At 35.9% G+C, this 23,561-nt stretch overlaps 1 protein-coding gene across 3 annotated transcripts in view; it reads left to right on the top strand.

Moving 5' to 3' along the window:
- ANKRD10 (ankyrin repeat domain 10) overlaps positions 1-23,561 on the top strand; it is a 37,555-nt gene that overhangs the window by 6,811 nt on the left and 7,183 nt on the right. For all 3 annotated transcript variants that reach the window (XM_064407827.1, XM_064407828.1, XM_064407829.1), the window contains exons 3-4: positions 7,789-7,880; positions 22,348-22,583. In XM_064407827.1, coding sequence (XP_064263897.1) covers positions 7,789-7,880; positions 22,348-22,583 — 328 coding nt within the window. The remainder of the gene's footprint in view (positions 1-7,788; positions 7,881-22,347; positions 22,584-23,561) is intronic.

The following is a 23,561-nucleotide window of genomic DNA, read 5'->3' as shown; positions in this document are numbered from 1 at the left end:
TTATTAAGGTGCATCTGGGTTTATGTTGTTTTTCTTTTAGATTATTTCTGAAGCTTTTCTAGTAGCTTTATGAAAGTAGATGAGAAACATGTACTTGACTAACAAAGAATAAGTGATTAAAAAAATTTCATTTGCCCCTTTTTTTTTTTTACTATAACTTTCATTAGTTTTAGGTGAGTATGTAATATATTTGGTAGCAGAGAGTGCTATTAATACAGAAAAAATTCCTGCAAAGAAGTGTTGTACTTTGGTACAGTAACAACACAGAATCAATACTTAAAAACTATCATCATGTTTTTGAAGAAAATGTTTGAAGTACTGAATGAATCTGTTATGTATGCTGGTCATACATAACGTCCTTTTTAACGGTAATTAAAAGTATTTTTAATAATATTCTGAGAATAATTATTACTACAGCATATGCTGTTGTTAAAAGCTGTGGTATAGCACAGCATCCATAAAATGTCTGGCCTGTTAAATCTTGCATCATACTTTTCTTAAAATATTTAAGGGCCAGACTGCGTTTTGTATGCGGTAGAGTTAAGCTAAGTCTGCTGAAGAACTAAAACATTTGCATTTCTAGAGTTTGGTTCTCTTTTTTTTTTAAGCTGTGCAAAAATAAGAAATGGGGAAGTTTGTGTTGAGTTTTCAGAAAAGAAGTCTGGTGCATTGAGAACAGCTGTGAGACACCAGGAGAATTGTAGAAACAATGAAGGTGGCTGGATGCAGAGGCTATAGATCGCATCTTCTCCTTGATACCTGACAAAAGTAACTTATGCAAAAAGTTATTGCTGCATAGTGGTAGAATCTTCAGAAGAGAAAATACAAGAACTGTAAATGCATCTGGAGACCAGGTAAGAATGTAAAGAAATGGTGATTAGAGAGGAAACGTGGCATGCACAGAATAAAGATATACAAATAACTGCTAAATGAGAAGAGAAGAATGAATGAAAGTGAATGAATGAGAAGAATGAAAGTTTCCAGCTATGAGGATAAAGAGAAGAACTGACCAGTGAGGTTGAAATGGATTTGAAGAACAAGCTTGATGTCCTGGAACATGATGAGGGGGAAAAAAATCACATGTAGTGAGTGAGGTTGTAGCAAAGAAGAAAGTAGCAGCTAGCTCCCAGAAGAAGAGGAGAAGAGTGTGGAGAGATCTCTCCATGGGCTGAGGGCAACATGCAGATGGCTGTAAAAGAAAGCAAAGGCAGTGTAATCTGCAGTTAAAAATGGGCAGGAGACTCATTCCAGCTTAAAAGAAGTTACTAAGGCAAGCCAGTGATCAGGAGTCTGTATGTTGCTGGCTGGTTGCCAGAGCAAATGGTCCTCCACATTGTCAGGTTCTCAGATAGTGATGATGGTATCCTGTAGACTGCTAGGGGCAGACTGAGGCAGTGACAGACCACGGACACAACAGAGGTGGGTCCTGAGAGCTGACACAGTGGGTGCCTTGTATGTCATTAATGGTAGGCTAAAGTTACACTTGAATGTAGTAACTTTTTTTTGCACCCACAAAATACTAATTGAACATATGACCAGAGTTATTTCAGACTCAGTTTAGTGACAAAATAAATACCTCTGGTTAATTAAAATGGTAGTAGAAACAAAAAAGTCTCTGAAGTTTGTAGGATACAACTGGTCAGTCACACTGTTTTCTCATGCACAAACACTGAAAGCTAGGCAGCGTGCCTTGGTGATAACTAAAGCAGAAAGCTCATCCCACAGATAGTTGGAATGTTTCATACATGGCTATGTAAAGCACAGTGCATGCTTTGCTATCCCCAGTTCCTTCAGCTGTTTATTGAATTGCAGTCAAATTCTACTATTCTTGTTTGATTTGAACTCCTTAAATGGTCTCTGTTCCTTATTTAACTTGCAAGCACTTTTAGGTGATCATCTAGGGCTTCCACCCACACTTTTTGAGCTTTTGGAGCACTCTTTCCTGATGTGTATTTTGTTTATTCCTTCCAGCTCGCTGACTGATGCTGTACTCCAAACAGACATAGTCACTGGCTAATGCTTGTGTGAGGACAAGTGTTCCATGGACACTGGATACAAAACACATGCTGAGAGAGATCTGGGAATGCTTGATATTTAAACTAGTAAACTTTTCCTTCCAAACTGACTTCTGGTCATTGGCTACAGACTAACCCTTCACTTCTGGAAAAAGAAAAGGATAGCTTCTGAACAGGAATCCACTCGAGTCTCTCAGTTTTACCGTAAACCTCCGGTACTCAGTAGAGTTTGCATGCATGTTTCATACCTGCCCTGAGGTATTGTATTGTAGCTCATGCTGCCTGCCCTGAAGTTTAGGAAAACTTAAACATGTCTTATCTCGTTGCTGGTGACAGTTGCCCAGGATGCTTCTCAGGCAGCAGCAATGAAGGACAAATGCTGAAAACTGCTTGTCCCAACTGCACTTTGTTCCCCAAATAAATTATGTGAGTATATCCTGTGATGTCCAGCCCTCTTATGTAACTGTGTGTGCTGGCTAGAATCACATCTGTCTCTCGTCAGTGGGCACTTCCTTACCCCCAGGATCACCATATAAAAGTACACAGGAAGAAAGCTGAAGTGCCAAGCAATGGTCTGTTTCTACCCATCAGTGTATTCAAGACAATGTCCTACTGTTTCTGATTTTTCTTTTTTTTTTCCCCTCAGTGGGCTGTGACTGCTAATAGTTCTTAGTAGTGTGACTCAGGACCTGCATTTGGCTGCCTGCCTGCTCTAGTTCACTGTAACAGTGCAAAGCAATTATCCTGCTAGTTTTCCTGAGGATTTTTTCTGATGTTTTATCCTTGTCACAACCAGATGGGTTCTGGGCTGTTGTATATATTAGATACATCAGATAATAAGTACTTTCTGATTTAGAAAACTGTTGACTTCATTTAAATGTATTTTCCCTCTAGCCTCAGCCTATTAAACATTTCTTTTGTATGTTGCCTTTGTTGATTGGCCAAAAAAAAGTATGTGGCCTGTCATAAAGGGAAGGGAAAAGAAATACTGCACCCTTACAGGGGATGCAACTTACTATTCATGCAGTCAGTTAACATCACATGGCAGTGGTGGCAGATAGTTTTAGGAGAGTTAGACTACCCATAGGAGCAAGAACTTTAAATAGGCTGATATCCTTAGTGGAGAGGAAGAAAATGTTCTTTGGGTATATTACAGGGTTTTTTTAAAACAACAGTTAGGTCTAAATCCAGATAAATAGATTCCATAAGTTCTCACTTGCACACAAAAGCCTTTTAGCAAAGGAGGAAAAGTGCTCTGTGTTCTCTAGTTTCTGCTTTCAAGCTTCAGAAAGGATAGTGTATGGCTTCTAAGAAATGTAAGAAATGAGTAGTGTTTGGAAATGTGATCACCTGATAGATGATTGAAATTCAGGCAGTTAAGTTAAGGAATGGAGTTGGTTTGTGATTCTTATCAAGTAAGGGCTGCTGTGTCTTAGTCAGGTATCACTACTAGAAGTATTTTAGAAGTGCTTGTGCAGTGTTGAGGTTTAACCCCAGTGGAATCTAAGCACCCCACAGCTGCTTCCTTGTTCCCCCCACCCAGCGAGGTGAGGGGGAGAATCAGGAGGGAGGCGTGAGAACTCATGGATTGAAATAAAGACAGGAAACAAAGAAAAAGAAATCCAAGAAAACAAAGTGATAAAACATTTTCAAAAACCTCACAGCACAGCGCAAAAAGCTTTGTGGCTCACCACTACCTCACTGATGGCAGCCAGTGCTGGAGCAATGACAGCCCCAGTTCTGCTTGCTGAGCATGATGTCTTATGGCATGGGATAATCCTCTTGTCCATTTGGGTCAGTGGTCCCAGCTGTGGCACACCCAGCTAGAGCATTGGTGTACCAAAAACACTTTGCTGGTCACGAACCCAAAATGGGTACTGTGGAAAAAATTAACTCTCCCATCCAAAACAGTATACATAGTTGAAAGTTTTCAGTACAAATGTGTGTGGAAGCTTTTTATTTTAAAAATAAATTCCTGCAAGTAAGTTAAGTTGCTTTTGGTTGGTGGGTTGTTTTGGTTTTGGCTGGGGGTTTTTTTTGTTTGTTTGGGGTGGGTTTTGTTTGGTTTGTTTGATTGTTTTGGGGTTTTTTTGTGTTTGGTTGCTTTTTTAATAAATGGAAGGAATGTAAAGGTACCAATGAGTGAGATCAATTGAATCATGTCCAGGGACTTGGAATTTGGAGAACAAAATAGGAGATGTGCTCTGAATTCAACTGAACCATCCTTAAGCTATCAGAATCCAGGTCTCAAAGAGACAGGAGGAGGAGAAATTCAGTAAAAAATGGCTTTAGACTGAATTGAAAAAAATACCCATGCATGAAAGAGGCCTGGGAGGAGAGTTTGAGAAAAGTATTTAATTGGTAGAGGAAGTGTCTTTCGAGGTTAAGAGCCTAGTGAGGAACTAGAAACTGATTAATCAAGCTGAGATAGATTTACTGATTAAAGCCAACAAAAGCAAAAGACTCTTCAGCCACATAAATAAAAACATAATAAGGAAGGAAGCTAGATGTTTATTCAGTAAAATGAAATAGGAGTCAAAGGTAATCTAGTCATGACCCCAAGCTAGAGAAAACTGCCCTTGTCTGTGTGAGAGGGTAGCCGTTGTCTCCAAGGAGGAAGGCATTCAGTAATGAGCTACAAAAACTAAATGTCTGTGATGGTTCACAAATCCTTTTTGCCATTTCTTCAAGAGCACTGTGTACAAAATATTTACTAACCAAATGTATTATCTTGAATGCTAAATTAGTGAAACTTAGTTTGAGTTTCTACTCATTTATTGATAATGCATCCTCTAGATTGCGAGACAAGTTTGGGCTGTTTGTGCAGTGTTGCAACAGAGGGACAAGTTCTGCTCTAGTTGTGAAAGGCCACTACAAGTCCTTCATGCTTCTCTTCCTGGAATATTATTACAAAAGGGGTTGTATCAGACTCAAGCACAGATGGGGAGTGTGACCAATTTAAAGGATTATGAGGGGTAATGAGGAATTAATAGAGCTTCTCAAAATAAAATAACTTCTTTTGTGAGATAAAAGAGATAGGGAAAGAAGTGTCTTGCACATGAGAATGTGCTAACAGGCTATACCCTGAACAGCTCTGAGGAACTTCTTGGAAAAAAATGTTACTTTGTTTTCCTGCTTGGTCACATCCATTCCAGTTGAATCAAAACAATTGTTTTGAGACTCATACAGAGTACTTTTGTTTTCTTCTGTATGCGCTGAAAGATTTAAAGCCATCTTTCAGTGGGATATATATATTTTTCCATATATGTTTCTTTTCCATTTAGTCTAATTTATAATCTGGAGAGAATTTCTGAGGAAAGATAATTTCTGGGAAAGTGTTTCAGTGCAAATATATTTGGCCCCTTATGAGAATTTCAAAGCAGCATAATAGTAGTGATGACTGAAATTTGGGTGCTGTAATTAAAAGGAATGCTATAAAAATCTAAATCTGAGTATTCTGGCACTTTTAAGTATTATTTGAATTCCTTAACTTTAGACACATGGTTTACTGGACCAGTGATTAAAAGCAGCCCTTCTCAAGACATATATTCCCTTCTGAAGTACTAATTTTTCTTTTTGGTGATGGAAGTGGTAGCTGCTGTAAGCTTAGCTCATTCTTCTAATGCAATGCTGGGGAGTCCTTTTGCAAAGGTCTTCTCTCATCCCTTTTGTGTTTCCCCACAGCAATGTTGGAATTCAGTTCTCTAGATCTTACTGTGGGCAGTGTGCCAGGTTTATACAGCTAGAGGAGATTTTGTTATCTCTCTCATATGCATGTCCAACTAACCCTAACCTGAACTTCATATGAGTGACTCTCTTGTAACTTAGGATTTGGCTTGTAGATACTAATGCTGACAAAAGAGGCAAATAACTTACTTTCTCTACTTTGACCACTTGAACAAAAGGGGGGAGGGGAGGACACAGTAACAGAATGATGAATCGAAGACAGCTTTTATGACTGGAAAATTTATTACCGAAAGAATTTTTTTCTGGATAAATCAGCCTCAAATTTCCATGTATGATGGTTAAAAAAATTGTATTCTCTCTTAAACTTCTTTCTCTTCCTGTTACTTCAGGGGAAGTTACAAATAGGAAAAATCTGCATAAGCTTGATTGGAAAGCAGTCTTCTATCCACCAGCTGCTGACATCCACTTTGGAAGAAAGGCTTTATAGCCCTTTTCTAATTTCTATAGCCATTTTCTAGTTTCTAAGACACTTGCTGCTCTTTCCTATATCCAAACTTTTTTTAACAATTTTCATTGTTTTATGAGAAAGTAAACTTTGTTGGGTGCCATTGTTCCCTGCTGGCTGTGCTAGGTAGTTCACTGTTTGGCTGAATATATGTCTTAAGCACTGGTAAGCTGGCTTAGCCTCAGTGGTTTTGTAACTTGTTACAAAGATATTTCACCATGAAATAAAATTGTCAAGTAGAAGATTGAGACTACATAATTTATAATTCAAAATTAATTTTCAAGTTATACTTACATGGTCTAAAAGATAGGATTAAATTTCTTAAAAGTTTGACAGACAATTTAGGACACTTAGTAGCTTCTAGGTAGTATGGTCATATTTTGCATATATTCACATTTCAAATAGAGCTAAAGTGAAGCCAGTACTGGGGAGTTAGGCATTAACACTGTTGTGTGTAAACACTGTTGAATCAGTAAAGGTGCTGTGTTAATTTAATAGCTAATGTTGATATTTTAATAAAAGGAACAGGGCAGCTAAACTGAGGCACATACGGTTAGAACATGTTTAATATCTGGAACAGACTAGTGAAGTCTGTCAAAAGTTTGGAGATAAAGAGAAGGGGGAAGAAAACAAGGCAAAAAACCCCTTGCTGCACTGTGGAAGTGTTGAGGATGAATCACATTAACAAACCAGTAAAAACGTTTACTTGCTATTCCAAGGCAATGTTCAATTACAGATACTTCTCTGTGGTTCTTAATACTGATGGTTAATTGCAAGTACTGAATTTCCTCTGCATTTTGTAGATCATGATGTATGAATACTTGCTGCTTGCTTGGATGGGGGATTTATAAAATTGTTGTAGGTCCTCCCTGTTACCTGTAAGACAGTTAATGGGGGGGAGTTGTCTGAAAAGCAATACTCTACCCCCAGTATGTCTGCACATCATGCAAAAAAATTAAAGGTTTGGATGTGCTGGTTAATAATAATGGGATAGAAATTGACAAAGAAAATCAGAAGACAAGTATATAGGATGTGAATCAATGTGTATGTGTTGGGAGGGATCTGGCCTGTCCTATGAACACTGGGCATACCTCTGTTACAGTAGAGCTCCTCTCCTGCCGAGTACTGATGGTGCAGCCCTCAAGGACTGAGTCAGTGTGCCAGCAAGATCTGAAAGCAGCACAGTCCCAGAATCAGCCTTGCTGCTCCCGAGCTCAGGAGGGCTTGTGCAGCCCAGTGTGTTGGGAAAGGAGTGCCAGGAAATGAAGGTGTTAGAATAACGTGTTACGGTGGTGGATGCTGGGAGGGTGAACCAGTTTTCTGAATAAGAGTCTGCTGATTGTTGAGCTATTGGATAAAGCTTATCTTGTGAATTAAATGCCTCTAATGTTACTTCTTGTTAAAAGTCTAATGTACTTGGCAGCCAACTGCAGACTTTAAAGTAATGATGAAGTACCTGATGTATTTGCTAGCTAATAATAAATGCTTCTTTTATATATTTGCTATCTTAATTAAAGTAATGTAATAATGTTTTAATTTTTAGAAAGAGTGTGTTTGACAAAATGTAGTTTGTCTTTACAGGATTATGTTGGTGAAACTCCTATTCATAAAGCAGCACGGTCTGGTAGTATGGATTCCATAAGTGCCCTTGTGGCTCATGGTGCGCAAATAGAGTAAGTGAGGTATTTTTTTGTTGTTGTTGATTGTTGTGTGTGTAGCTGACTAACTTAGATTGGTAAACATAGATACTAATTTCAGAAAGAAAAGCCAAAAAAGCAGGCACATGATCCAAATAATAATGACAGCTAGACATGTCCAACTGTAATGAAGCCCAAGATATTTTGCATGTCTAGTAATAAAGTTAATTTTCCTTAAATGATACCGTTGTGCTACATTAGTGTTGCACATACATCTGATATAGTAAAATATTTATTGTGTTTCAGATGACCCCAAACTGTACACTTTATTCAGTATGTAGTTATTTTTATGAGAAATCTACACCTTGCACGGGTGAATAAATATAGAAAACAATGCAAAAGCAACATTATGTGCAAAACAGCAATTCACACACTTCACCATTAGTTTATTACTGTTTGTTAGTGTATTGTGTATTTGCCCTGTTAACTTTTTTCTTTAAAGGTTTATGTACTGCAAAAACATTCAGAAAAGCTCACAAACTTTTGCAACTTACAGCATGGACAAAATGGATGCAGTTTTCACCTAGAAATGTTGAGTATAAGCTCTATGGCTTATAAATAATATCAATACTTTAGCAATATGTTTTAATTAGAGCTAGCTTTGTTATCTTAAATGGTAACTAGTTACTGTATTTTAACCTGCACTATGAAACTTTGAAGTTGTAAGTGAAATAAGAATCATGTAGTTAATTTCTTGTTTTACCCTTTGGTTTCCATCTTACTGTTTTTGTAATGCTGCCTTGATAAATCTACCATAAAATTTAAGTCTTTTAATTGTGTCATATCTGGAAATACATTACCTTTAAGTTAATAGTAGTGAACTAATTGCTTTGTATAAAGAGATTTCCTTATAGAAAAACAAAATAAGCTGTCTCAGTTATTGACAAGCACATTAAATCAGTCTTAAATGTATAATTTCCTGTTTTTCACTCACTTTTGGATATTTTTAAGATAAACTGGGAATTAAATTTACTGTGGAATTGAGCAAACCTTAATTATCATCATCAATTAGTATGTAATCTTGTGGTTTTAACAAAGTAGGCAACCAAAAGAAAAGTTGAACTGCATAAACAATGTGAAATGGGTGATGCCTGTCTTTGACCAAAGCCATTTGCAGAAGAAACAGTGTAGGTTTATAGGTTTTAATGAACAGGAAATAACATGAATTCTCAGTTTTCTAACTTAGAATTCCATCTATGTTTCAGATAAGTAATTAAGCATCAGGTCCTGTCATGGGATTGGTAAAATCAGGGATGCAAATATAAAAGGCTTGTGGAGCAACCCAAGTTTAATGATTTAGAGAATTAGGACTTGGCCCTGTGACCTTAGGGAGTTAGCTATTGACTGATAGGGATGAGGATTTTTTTCCTTAGAATCCAGTTTCAATATGTTAAATTAGTCCAAATCCATGTATATGCTTTTGACACTGATTAATTTTGGGTCATCTGGTTTTGAAAGCTGGCCCTGATTAATGGCTATGTGGATTTCCTCATTTTTGTAAAAACATGGACAGGTAGATGCTCTGGAAGTTCTGACTCCTTTATTTTATTACTCCAGTTAAAGGAAAAGGAGAGGGATTTTAGCCATGTATTTGAGTTTCAATTTGTATATATTAACTGGAATTATAATTGACTGATAAAATTAACTGATGATTGATTGATAAAACCAAGGCAAGAACTTTATGAAATACAGAAATAAGCACTAAGTAGAATTAAACTGCTGATCTGTACTGATGATGAATAAGTACTTTCTATTTTTACTGGGATTAGTTCTTCTAATCCAGTTTTTTCTTTATTTCTTAGTATAGTTAACAGTGTTGAAGTCTGGTTTCATAAGGATGAATGAAATACCACTTGGGACTGCAAATAGTCAAGTATACTACTTTTACGTTATATTTATAATATATGTCTAAAATGCCATCATCCCTAGTTTTTTATAGCAAGTAGAACAGGGATGCTAAGATTTCATTATTACACAAACACTAGTAACCACTAATGTAATATTGCAAGAAATGTATTTTTAGTTAATGAGTGATTATTGCTGTTAAAATGAAGTAACTTGGACTAGAGTAATCTTGTTATTAGTGTTTACCACATTTCTACTTTATTTCCTCCTTTGGTTATATTGGAAGACAAAGAATATTGATAATAATCAAGGATAAAAGTAAGAATTTTAATTTTAATAAAATAGCCTCTCTTGAATTTTTCTCGTTTACTATATTTCAGGCTTGCTAGTGTATTGCTTTTGCAGAGAAAGACAGGATATTGCAGTATAAATATCATTAAGCTGTTGCATTGTTTTCCTAATTGATGAGAGAGAATTTGGGTCTCTATTCCTGTGTAAATTTTTAATAATATTAAAAAATATTAATTGTACCCTAGTGAAAATATTTTGATTTTTTTGTGGTATTTACCTTCTCATTTTAGCTGAAGCATTTTCTGTGCACAGTATGTTCTACAGCCATAAAAATGGTTGCTCCACTAACTATGGTATTCATGGACCCTTGAAGAGGGGGAAGCAGGTGGTCACAATGTCCTCATATGAGTGAAAAGGTTTGCTGTGTAACTGACTTTTTAATGTGGATAGTACCTTTTAAAGTATCCATAATTACTGCTGGATTTTCAGTAAAAGACAATTTATGTATGGTTAATTGTGTATTATTTATCATGGTGACAGATAAGTGTCCACAGCACTTTACAGAGGAAAAGCCTTCTTGGTGCCATGTTTTGTTTTGCTCTTTTGCACTGTTATGTAAATGCTGTGTTTTAATGTAGTTATGTAGATTGTATCACAGCATATATAAAAATAAAAAACTCAGCTGTAAACACAGGACACTGTTGAATCAAAAAGAAGCAGATGCAAGTATTGATTATCCTGACTTGTTTCATGTGCACTTGCATGTGATGCACTTCTGCATTGTGTCCACTTATCTCTGAGTAAAAATTCTTCTGCAACTGTCATTTAAGCAGTTGTGTATTCCTTAGTGTCTTGATTTCGAGCTAAGAGGGATGTTTCAAACACTGCCCTCCCACTGTGGAATGGGCTGTGCCTTGTTATGCACCCATCCAATTGAACACAAATTCTTGCTTGCTTAAATGTTTTACTGATCATGATATTTGAATAGTATTATAGAAAAGCTTTTTATTTGCCTGCCAGAGATCTTCAGGTTTTGGGTAAATTTGGGTTATATACTGAGATGGCATGTTATGAGACCCTAAAGAATTAATTTCCTTTCTAGTTTAATATACTTTGCTTCTACTCCAACCTTGAGACCAATGACATGCTGAGATAAATAAACCAGTGCATCTGTTTCCACCAGATGACAGATTCATACTGTGATGTTGATCTGGTTTAGGCAGACATTTCAGCCACTTTTATGTTAAAGCTGTCTGGCATTCATCTTAGTGTGTAAATTCAGTGCCAGAAATGTCCTATCACTGGTACTAAGTTTTTCAGCAAGCCCTTTATTCTCATTCTTTGACAGGGATTTACTTAATTTTGTTTCTTCTTTTCAAACTCATGTGTCACAAACTGCATTGTGTTGTTCAAAAAGGCAATATTAATATACTTTTTCACAACTGCTCTCCATCTTCCATAACAGAAATCTCTCTGCTGTGATTTTTTTAGTGCTGCTGGATTAGTCCTTTGTGAAATTCTTGTATTCCTGTTCCACATGACCATTCTTGTAATATCTCAGCTTTTATTCTTCTCATTTGTACTTTTGTGATTTCTTGACTTCCTGAAAATCAGTCTCCTCTAGTGAAGAGACAGTGTTGTTTTCAGGATAGCACAGAAGTCAGCCATTCCTTTCTGATGCAAACCCTCAGTTCCTTTTCAGTCTGGAGGGGAAGCTTACATGGCCTGTTTTCTTGAAGGGGTCTCAGGGTTCAGAAATCTCCTGTCTTAGTTAATGGATATCTTCTTGATTTCTTAAAATCTTAGGACCTATTTGCAGGTTTTTACTGGGAGCTTGTTTTTCTTGCCTAGTTAACTTAACTACCAAACTTCTAATATTGAATTGCAGTCCATTTCTGGTGTTAACATACTAGTGATGTGCCACAACTATGTCATCTCTTTAGTTCAGAACCTGTATTACAGCATAGGTTCATGGTAGGAGAACCAAAATTCTACTTTCTTACAGTCATTAAATCAACCTCATCTTGAGATGCTTCAGGATCTTCTTGGTCATTTGGATTTAGGTGCTTTCTCACCTGAGAGGTTCTTATCTGTTAATTATTATATTAGTGCTTGTATATTCTGTTTGGTACTTTCCAAACTCAGACCACTTAATACACATTCTTTTCATAAACCTGATTGCCTCCAGATACTAGTTAAACATTGGATTAATTGCTGTCGTTGCATTTTTAAACATTGCTGTTTAATTAAGGAAGAATATATGGCAATTCTTGTTTAATTGTATGTAACAAGCATTTGAAGGGCCATCACTGGTATTCTTGTAATGACCATTTTTCAGTGTAGAGGATACACGTTTGAATTTATTCTGCCTTTCCCATTTTATATAAATTGTTATGGGAAGGTAAATTCAAAGTGGCATGGACATTTCAGTGGTAAAACACTAATTCTCCTTTAAAAAAAACTGCAAGTAAATCTTGGTAATTTCTTCCATGTTTGGTTTCCTGTTTGGTTGCTATGGTTGTAGCAGTACTTGAGGTGGTTTGTAGGAGCTTGTGATCATGAAGTAGGGCAGTAATTTGGATTTAGTCTGAAGAAAAGATTTGGAAATACCAACACAGAATGTATATGCATGGGTGACTGATAAAAAATGAGAGAAGCTCAGTCTTAGAGTAAACCAGTCTGGAAAAGTGTAGTTTTCAGAGTTACTGGCACTTCAAATAATTGCAGGAAGCTGAGGCAAACTTGTACCACTGAATTCCTGTTCCATTTGAATGCAGATTATTCTTAGTGAGGGTGGAATAACAACAGTGATTACTGACATCAGCTGGAAAATAGCACAGAATATGGGAGGCTGTGCTTTTTATCAATAAAGTAAAATCCATCATTAAAGCAATGACACTTATGACCTTTCTGAAACATGGAGAGGAAATTCACTAGACACATGTGAGCTTGATAGTTTAGCTTATTCATTAGTGAGGAAGTCTTATAGCATTGGTTTCTTGACTTTTTTTCAGTCCAAGAGAGCTGGGTAAAGAATATGGAAGTGTTACCAAGACTTTTATGTGCAGATAGCTCAGATTTCTGACAGGATGTTTGGGGTTTTTTGTTGGGATTGATCTGCCTTCATGTAAGATATTGTGCTGATGTTCACATTAATATGTGCAGGTTCCCTTAAGATAGATATTTTTTATTTTTGCCTGCAAGATAAGCTACTCTGTTGCTATTCTACCTGCAGAAACCTGGGTGCAGTTAAGTCAAGCAGAGAAATGAAAGCGTTACAAAGTGGAGCTTTGCCAGAGTTAAGTACAGTGAAAGAAACAATTATATCCCAAATACAGTAGTCTTACTAGTTCTGATGGTTACTCCAGATGTCAGTGGTGGTGATCCCTAGGGGTGCTATGCTTGATCTGGCAGTAGTTTTTGACTAGATAGGTGGTGAGAGGATTGTTTATTGCAACATCTGCTCTAGCCTGCCATGTTGATTTGGGTTTTGTTTGCTGATCTGGTTTCTGTCTTTTCAGTAAAGTTGGTCATAGACCAACTAGTACCTAGTAGCCTCTGGACAAAACCCAGGAGGTAGTTGTGGTGTGGCCCAGAACATGTTCAGGTTGGTCAGAAAAGTTTTCTAATGTGTGTCATGCACTGCTGAGTATCTCATGGCATGGAGGCTTAACAAACCATGGAAGAGTTTTGTAGGCATAACTTAGGGAAAGTATTACTCTTCAGCTTCATTCTGTTTTACTTGATTGAGCTTATATATGATGGATAAATTTTCTTATAAAGGGAGAAAAATAAAAGTTTGAAAAACTTTTCTATGAAGCTAATTTAATTTTATGCACTTCAGTAGTTCCTTAATCCAAAAGATTTTATGTCTGCTTGAGTAAACACACCAAGTTATTTTTTACCAAAAAAACCCTGACAAAACTGTATTTGCCCTATTATGGGCAAATAATGAAACCATCTTCTACTACCTATAGTCCTTTCATTCTTGATTTTTGCCCTGCTTTTGGCACAAAAGTACCTTAACGTTAATTTACCTCTTCATTTTTATTTCCAGACTTCCACTGTCCCTGCTTTTTGTACTGAACAGCTTGAACTTTCTTTCAAGTTTGGCACATTTGAGAGAAGCTTGCTTCCTTCATTTCTCTAATTCTAAGCTACCTTTGGGTTTCATTGGCTATGTTGTTGAGAAATAATGTCATTTTATTTAGTACTAGAGTCATCTTGGTGGATATCTGTGTTGCAAGGTTGTTTTATCTTTTCAAGTCAGAGTTTGCTCTGAACCTGTCCTCAGTAATTTTCCATTACACTTTCTTCATTGTTAGCAACTTTATTTGCAATTCTTGCTTTTTCTAGAAACATGAAATTAACAGCAATGACAGTTCTCATTGTCATAAGGTTGGTTAAGTAACTCTTACATTCTTTGTGTTTAAGATGGCTGCAGTACTATAAAGGTGCTCATAAAGAATTACATTTCGCTAGTGATCTAGGAAGTACTTTCATTTTAGTGGGAAAGGTCTTTTCTGTTATGCTGTATTGCAATCAGACTGTTCCAAGAATTACCATAGTCTTTCCTACCTTCCCTTTGTGAGTTTTTGTTAGGAATCACTTCTTAAATAATGAAATATGAATTTAAAAATATTGTTGCTGGAACCAGGCCAAGTAAAGCCTATATTGACCAGGGAAAAGTTTACTTGGAAATGTAAATATTTTCTACAAAAGGCACTGAAAATAAAGTGCATTGTTTGAGGTCTTTAGTAAAGCATATAAATGGGAATACAGATAGAAGAAAAAATCTTGATGGTGATGTTTGTTGTAACTGCAGCATTGCCTACCATGGTTAATGAGTTCTTTCTTCTGCCAATGTTTGCTTAGTCAGGAGTTGAAGTATCTAGGAGCTAATTATAGCTGCATAATTCATAGTGAACCTTGATTTTCCTGTGGAGAAAGTGGCTTCACAAAACAGAATCCTTCTGTTCAGTATATTCCTCTTGTTATGATTTTGGATGATGTTCACAGGAACTCTACCACTGGTTTTATAAGTGTAAAATAATTTCAGCTGCCAGATGCTTTGTTGTGAAATAAAAACTTGGCACCAACTTGTGCTTTTGTAGATGCTCAGTGTGTAATTCTAGCATGAATTTGTATAGCTGCCCCAGCAGTGACACACATCTGTTTAGTTAAGATTATTATTCTCTTGGTATCTGGAAAAAAAAAAGTTTGAAACAATTTTATAACTTCTGTATTTGGACACCAAAGGGTTAAAACACTTAAAGTTTAGTATTTTAAAATACTTTTGCTTTAGAAATTTTAGACTAGTATACTACTGTTTATATAGGAAACAATTTTTCTCACTGTGGGCGTTTTAGTGTTCTGATCTTTTTTTTCTCTTTCTTCTTTTGTTTTGTTTTAATCCTTGTATCTGCTAATTTTTTTTTTATATAGGAATAGCTACTAATTCTTTTGAGATACAGACTACTAAATTTAAAGTAATTGAAGCCATGAGTTGACCGGTAACTTTAATCCATTCTATATAAATTTCAGTGAAGAACTGAAAAATTGGTTTCAGGATGAAAGTTATAATGCTTTTAAAGGCATAAAAGGCTTAGTATCTTGTTGTTAAGGTGGTCACATGATAATGGCTTACATATTGAATAATGTGCTACAGCACTTTATGTATGTTAATGTACTTTTAATCTTAATGTTGCCTGCAAATATGTGATCCCTTATGATATAAGTTTCCTGTTTATGCACCATTGCCCGTTTAAATCAAACAGAAGATTCTGAAACTGTAAAAACTACACATGTCAATGTTTTACAGCTACGTAATTCGAATTGACTTGATTTTTTCAAGTAATCCTAGAAAGGGGGAGCATTCCATATAGAAACTGCTGAAACTGCCACAGGTGCTTCTCCGAAAACCTTACAGTTGTGGCATTGAATGTTCAGTATCGCTTCCTTTCTGCACACAAGGCATACTGTTGAGGTATTTGTTGCGGTGATTGGTTTTAATGCTAATCTAGGAATTCAGATATAGAATCTATAGATTTGCATGCTTTGCTTACCCTAATTTACAATTATCTACATTTTTATTTGTAAACTAACAATAGATAAGTTGAGATCAGTAATTTTTAACAGATATTACATTGATATACGAAAACTGTGGTTTATTTTCTTAGATTGTCGCATGGCATTAACAAAAACACAGTAAGCTGTAGGTGCTGTAATCACTATTTCAAATTAAATATTCAGGAGAATTTTTTTACATATATGATTTTCAAAAATATTTATTTACCTTTTGTGTAGCAAATGTTTGTTTTGTTTTTCAAGGTATGTGACATTATAAGTTGAAGATAGAAATCTATGTCTTTTTAACGTAGAAATATCTTAGAAATACACTATCTGTTTTTTTTCTGCCAAGGAATATGAAAAATGAACAATTGAAGCAACTAGAAGCAATTTTTTTGAAGTACATTCAGTATGAGAAGCACAAGTCTTTGTTTTCTTTCTACAGATCTTTCAAAGAATAAGTTCTGTACATTACACTGAAGTAAATCTTGCTAGCACAAAGTCATATTTAAACAATTCTGAATTTTGAGTGTTTTGTTGGTTTTGGTTTGGTTTTTTTTGGTTTTTTCTTTTACTTTCTGTGGCTTAGCCATAGTGGAAGCATCTTGAATATTTTTTGAAAGCTTGCCTCAATTTTTTTCTTCCTTTAGTAAATTTCTTAAATTAGGTTGAAATAATAAAAATTTCTTCCTAAGTAAAGCTAAGCTGAAAGCTAAATTTGTGTTTCTGTACACCAATCCTGTTTGGTCAGATAATGGGCTTGTCTCTTGGTTTAGAGCAACAATTGAATTACACTCACAGCCAACATTCTTGAAAAAAGTGTTTCAGAAGAAGGAAATACCTAAAGTCATGCTTCATCAGTGTCCTCTTAATAGCTGCTTTAATTGGGTACCAGAACTCTCAGATGAACGGGACATTTAGAATGGGAGTTCAGATGATGTCAACCCAGAGGGAGAAGAATGGATCCTAAAAAAAAAAAGCCCTCTTCATGCCAAGATCAGTCAGTTTTGAAGACTGCCTGTGAACATCACTTGATGGAAGAAGAAAAACGTGTTATAAGAGTGTTTTAAGCACTGTAGGTCTGTGAATAAATTCATATGCAAAAGTCAGAGCATTAACTCAATATATCAGTGTGTGTTTTGAGTTTATTTATGAAAACACCTGTCACTACAGAGTGTGATAAGCAAGTGTCATGTCAAGAAGCTTCAAGTTCACCTGCTCATCCATATTCAGACTTTCATCGTCTTTTTTCATGGATTTTTTTTCTATTTAGAATAGCTTTATAATATGAAAATATATCTTTCCTTACATTTGGCTTTCTTTTTTTGTGTTGGAGTTAGTATTTTATACTTATATATATTTATGCATTAGCATCTTTGAAGACAACATGATGTTTTTATTCCCAACTCCTGGATTTTAGCCTACAAGAAGGCTGAGGGTAAATAATAGCATGCTTAATGATTTTAATTTGTTTCTAGTAATAAGAATTTCATGGAAACAGTGAATAAAGTATATAGCAAAAAATTGCTGCTTCGTGAGATACCCTGAACAGGACTCAGTCATTTTTCAAATACTTGAATTGCCTTGGAGAGGATGCAAGGTATGTGTTTTATAAACATGGAGTGAGTTGCCTTTCTGATGACTGCCTTTAGCCCTGGGCAATGTTAAGCAGGGAATTTTTCTCCTGTTTGTCAGTTCGTGCCTTCCTGTGTATTCCTGTCTAGAACAGGTGCCAAAAAAGGAATGACATTTTCAGAGCTTTTGTTTTCTGTGTCCTTTCTTCAGTTTTTCTACCTGTTCCTGTAGCTAGTCTGAGCTTCAGAGTTGTCTTTAGTTTTTGACTTTTTTATTTTTTACTGAAAAGAAAAAGAATTAAGTTTTTGGAGCACTGCTCTCTGATTTGATAGTTACTAGGCCAGCCTTTAGAAAATTCTGCATCAAGTCAATGAATACTGTTTAATAAAAGCTGACTAAACATAAAACACGTGTCACTTTCTAAGACTTACTCTGATTTTCTTAGTTATGTCTTCCTTCCATCCTTCCATACCTTCCTTGCTGCTGGCTTCTTCCTTCATAATGAACTCATGTGAACAATGCAGTGTTTGTGGCCTGATATTTGTCTTCTTTCAGCTAGAAGCCTAGCCAAAAGATGAACCTTGAAAAAAGAAACATAAGCTTGCCCTGAAGTTTGGCATCTTTGTCACTAAACAAGAAGTTTTTTAAAAAAGCCAATAACAACAAAACCCCCTACAAAACAATGTGTAAAACCTGCTGGAAATTTCTGTACTTGTTTTTTAATTCTGAATAATGCAGTTGCAGAAATAGACCTGTCATATTTGCTGTATGATTAGCAGTAACAAAAGGACAGTTTGCCTGAAGATTTAATATCAGTGTGTTCCAAGCTTCTTGGAGCTTCCACTATTTCAAGGTGTTTAGAATAAGAGATCAAAGCTGGTGCCAGAGGGATTTTTAACTAACTGAAAAAAAGCAGGGAATGGGTGGAAAAAAAGATTTTTTTTTTCCGTGGGTTTTTTTTTTTTTTTTTTTTTTTTTTTTTTTTTTTTTTTTTTTTGGAGATCTGTGACCCTGAGGTAGTTCTGTCCATGTTGTCCACTGTTTTTTCCCGTGTTTTTCTTTTACAGCTCAGGTCTTGAAGTTACTTTCAGTTATAATGCCCTTTACCAATCCTTTTTCTTTATGTCAGCAGCTACAATAAATGAAGTACCTTTCAAGGGACACCCAATAACTGAAAGAGCTGTAAATTTACTTGAATATAGTGATGATCTGTGAGTTTCCTGCCTGTTGATTTTTCTTCCATTCTTCCATTTTTCTAGCCATGCGTTTGATGTCATGTGGCTACTACACTTCGTAGCCAAATCAATCACATACTATTCATCCTCCTTTTCACTTGATAGTCAGTTTACATATGATTGCAGTTCGTAACAAAGGGCTGACAGGGATTGCACATAAGAGGTTGAACTCCTCTTATATGTGCCTGGGACAGTGAGCCATTTCTATTTTCATCTGTATAATCTAGTCTGTCTAATGACACTTAAATGCTTAGCTCCTGCGAGCTCCTCAGCTCATCTAAGCTGAGGCAAACGCTTCACTGCCAGACACGGGCAGCAGATTTAGTATTAGATGTGTTCCTAGTTCCTTGTAATTACAGCTGTAACAGGGAGGTTCCACTCCAAGTTCAGATTAACACTTTTAAAGAGTGGTCTAGTAGATATCCTAGCTTTTTAATTCATTCAAGTACTCCAGGCTTTCTGGAAGGACTGTATTATACTGGTTTTTGTTAGACTCTGAATCCTTTCAGTCATTGACAATATTTCTAAATTATTTTGAAAATACATTAATTATTCCAGTCTGGTAGAACTCTGTGCTATCTGTTAAGAGCATTTTGTTTCCTATTTTGTTCCTATTTACATTAGCAATTTTTTTTTATTATTGCTTGCATTTTGTTATAATGGGATAATATAGCACAGCTACCTCTTGCTGCCTTTTGTGTTCCCACTGACAGATTTTTTTCTCCTAGAGAAAGCTAGAGAAATCAGCTAAAGAAGCAAGTCTTTTTTTATCTTTCTAGCCTGTTTCTGAGAAAGTGACGGAAGGTTTTTGCAAAATTTGTCAGCTTTTCCTTTACTGCATCCTGTTAATGTTGGAGTGCAAGGCAGTGTAACAGAAATTTGAATATATAAAAGTTCAAGAATAATCAGGCTTTGATTAAAATCATGGATATGGACAACTGGATATTTGAAATATATTCAAATTAGTGTTCCCACTGTAAGTGAGCAGAGAGAACATCTGTGTCCTCTTCCATAACATTTGTTCAAACAGTTTCCAGAGTTATCTAGAACTTATAATCTCCTCTTACTTCATTGAACTTTTTTTTCTTTTCAATACTAACTTGATAGGCTAAATTCAGATTGACACCTTTAAAAGAGGTGTTTATAAACTTCAGAAGCAAGAATGTTTAATCCAATAGGCTTGAGTCCCTTGAAATCTATCCAGTGCTTCCAGGATATTTCTGTAAAACAAGCACATCTTTGTCTGCCTGTTAAGAGTAATATTAGTTCAAGAGGAGGTAGGAATGAGGACAAGAAGGGACAGATCTTTAAATATCAAAGATCATTAAATTTTAAAGTTTTACAGCATCTAACTCCTGTTTATTTTTTTCTGGGAAATTTAGTTTTTCTTTCCCAGAGTTTGGTTGTGTATCTTTACACATTTTGATCTTAGTTTATAAATCTCCAGATGCCTCTGGCATCTTACACTGACAATCCTTTGGGAAACGGTGACTTAGCTGTAGTCTCTTACAGTCAACTTTGAAAGGCAGAGTTAGTGTTCAGTAGTATTTGCTAAGTAATAGAATTACTTGAACTTCTCTTAAATTAGGTGGCCATTCAATGCCATATTGGTTTTGTCATTTTTATCTTTGTGTAAGATAAAAATGCTTTCTTAGATTTCTTTTATTGCTCTCTTGGGGCTCAGAAACTTAAAAAATATGTCAGAGAACTGAGCTTTTCTTCTTGAATAGAACAGATCTCTGAAAATTTCTGTTTCCTAAGCTGTAGTTTCATTGTTCTGCATCCTTATGCTGCACAAGAAAATCAGAATTGCTAAAGGAGTTTTTTTTTTTTAAGGAATTATTTTTTTTTTGCTTAGCTGCAGCTTCAAGAGGTCATCTAGTTCAGAGGGGAAAGGATTGACAGTAGAATTTCTGATTATCATAGGCAGCTCTTACAATGAGGAGAAGAGACCCCTCTCAAGATTCAGCAACCTTTATACTCTAAAACTTTCTCCTGATGCTAGCTTTAATTCTCCTTTTTTGATATTAATCCCTTTCATACACTGCCTACACTGGATGCACAGTGTTTTGCAGCTCTCCTGTAAGTATTCAAAATTAATACTACCTCAGAGTTCCATTTCTTTTGACTGACTAGGATTTCAATATTTTGAAGTCTTACTTTCTAGAGTGCTCTTGACTGCTGTTTTGTGGGTTTTCACTTGTAGTCCAAGTAAATAATGACTTAGAATAGTACAGTATGGAATGAAATTAATCCTGGTTCAGATTATGGGTTTTGTGATTCTGTAATAGTCAGTTTCTAAAGGTTTTCTTATTTATAGCAAGTAAGTTACAGTGATCTAGGAATCAAATTTTGGCTTTGTTCTTTGATTTCTTATGAGCTGGAGTTTCAAGAGAATCAAGTCTATTGATCTTCTGGATGCTTATTCTGTTAGCTGGTCTGACTTTTAAGTAAGGAACTTGTCTAAATGGCTGAAGCCAAGAAAAAAAATTCCACTTCTCTATTACATCTCTCTGGAAAAATATTAGGAAAGATTAATGGGCATCTTTTGCGTAACCATCTAGTTTTGTCATTCCTGGCCTTCTTGTCTCCACTTTTATGCTCTTCCTGATAAAGTTAGCATAGATTACTAAGCACAAGACATCCTGTATGTTTGTGTAAATGCACATGATACAACACTTTTTGAAATGAAACCTCTGCATATCTGCATGTCCTCCCTGATTTCATTCCTCACCTCCTTGACGCAATAGAATATGCAAAATCCAGTGCCATTCTCTTGTGCACAGAAAAGTCTTGGTTGAAATTACCAAAGCAAGTCCCAGTACTTATGATGTCACACACTTTGAAATGAGAAACAAACCTGAAACAAAAGTATAAGCAAAGCACAGCTAAGTATAGCATCTTTATCTATATTTTACTATATATGTTTGTATTTTGTTGTTAGGAAAAATGGTGATGTTGTTGTTACGTTAGAAACCAGAATGCCATGGACAATTGCCAAGTCATGTTAAGTTTGTTTTGAGTATTTGAACTTTTGCTCAAGTTAAAGCAATAGATTGCAGAATAAACTGCAGAAGATGGTAAAATTCAACACTTAACTTAGTCTGAAGCTTATGTAAAGATCAGCTACTTCAGACTATTTTAGAATAAAGTATTTTGAGAAGTTTAAATAGGAAGATGGTTTAAGGCACATAGTATATTGATTTTATTTGAAAGTGTATTGTCTCCCAAATTTTGCTTAGAAGTGAGATATATGTGCAAAAAGTTAAGATAGTTATAAAACTAAGATTGATAACTAATTTCTTAATGGAAAATTTGCTAAGTGTATGTTTTCTCTCATCACCAGCAGATAGATAGTCAGTAAGGGCAGCAGCAGCGGCCAGCTGGCCTGATGAATGAGTGTAATCCAGTTTCTTTGTATTGTACAGCTTGAGAAATGCCAGTGGCCTGACAGCAGCAGACCTTGCACATACCCAGGGCTTCCAAGAATGTGCCCAGTTTCTCTTGAACCTCCAGAACTGTCACCTGAATCGTTTCTATAGCAATGGCACCTTAAATGGGGTTCATCAGAATGCAGGTCCCAATCCATTCAGTGGTGGGACAAGTCGAAAGAGATCCTTTGAAGATGCGGAGTCTGCTGGAGTAAAGAAGGCTAGAACAGAAGGTGAGACCCCAGAGGTAAAAGGGAGGGGTTGATACTGTTGCTGGGAAAGGAAAATAAACGTTTTAAAGTCTTTTGGAGTGGATGTTGAGTATTATTGACTAACTCACATATCTAAATTACATATTAATACAAGAAGCAGATTAATACAATTACTCCATGCTGCAAGATCCCAGTTCTCCCTGTCATCATCTTGGCGTGTTCAGAAATTTCTATTTCCAGGGAGTGCTAAAGCTGCGTGATGCTGAGAATAATTATGCAGAGGAGTAGGAGCTGAAATAAGCTTCTACTCCTTCCTCAGTTTCTTCAGCTTTAGAAGGGCCAAGTCATGTTCCATTGATTCACTGAGATACTTGGATGTTCTGATGGTAATTTCCCATTCAGAGATTAATTCACAGTTCAGAAACTGCTGCATAAGGTGTATGGAAGAAATTCAGTGCATGAGGGTTTCCCAAATCAAGAGGGGTTATGTCTTTAAATTAACATACCCTAAATTTCCAGGATTGTTTTCCAAGGGGAACTGCTGTCTTACACAAGGTGTAAGAACAGAATGAACCTTAAGGTTTCCTATCCAGCCTTGTATGTTAAGGATACTGCTTTGCCAGCGATGATGAAATAGTACAACCTAAAGATACTTTTTGGTAGCTCTATGTAGAAATCTTTTTAGATTTTAGATGTTTTTAGAAACACCTTGAATAACATCATGGAGGAGAATTATCTTCTTTTTATTGGTCATTTCATTAAATTCTTACTAAACACAAGGGAGTAATTCTGCATTCAAACCTCCTTTTTCCTGATTATGCTAAATGATGCTTTTCTTTAGCATCAGGAAAGGGACTTCATAGGTCTTCATTGAAGGCTCTTTGTTCAGTTAAAGTTGACGCTCTAACATAAGGGACTTTCAGTGAGCCAAAGAGAATGGGTTTAAACAGTGCTTAATTCCAGATAGCAAGGGGGGAATTGAGACCTAAACCATGTTTC

The sequence above is a fragment of the Passer domesticus genome, chromosome 2 (assembly GCF_036417665.1).
Source record: "Passer domesticus isolate bPasDom1 chromosome 2, bPasDom1.hap1, whole genome shotgun sequence".
NCBI classification, from domain to species: Eukaryota; Metazoa; Chordata; class Aves; order Passeriformes; family Passeridae; genus Passer; species Passer domesticus.
The sequence above is the reverse complement of the archived record's forward strand: the minus strand, read 5'-3'. Positions and strand labels throughout refer to the sequence as shown.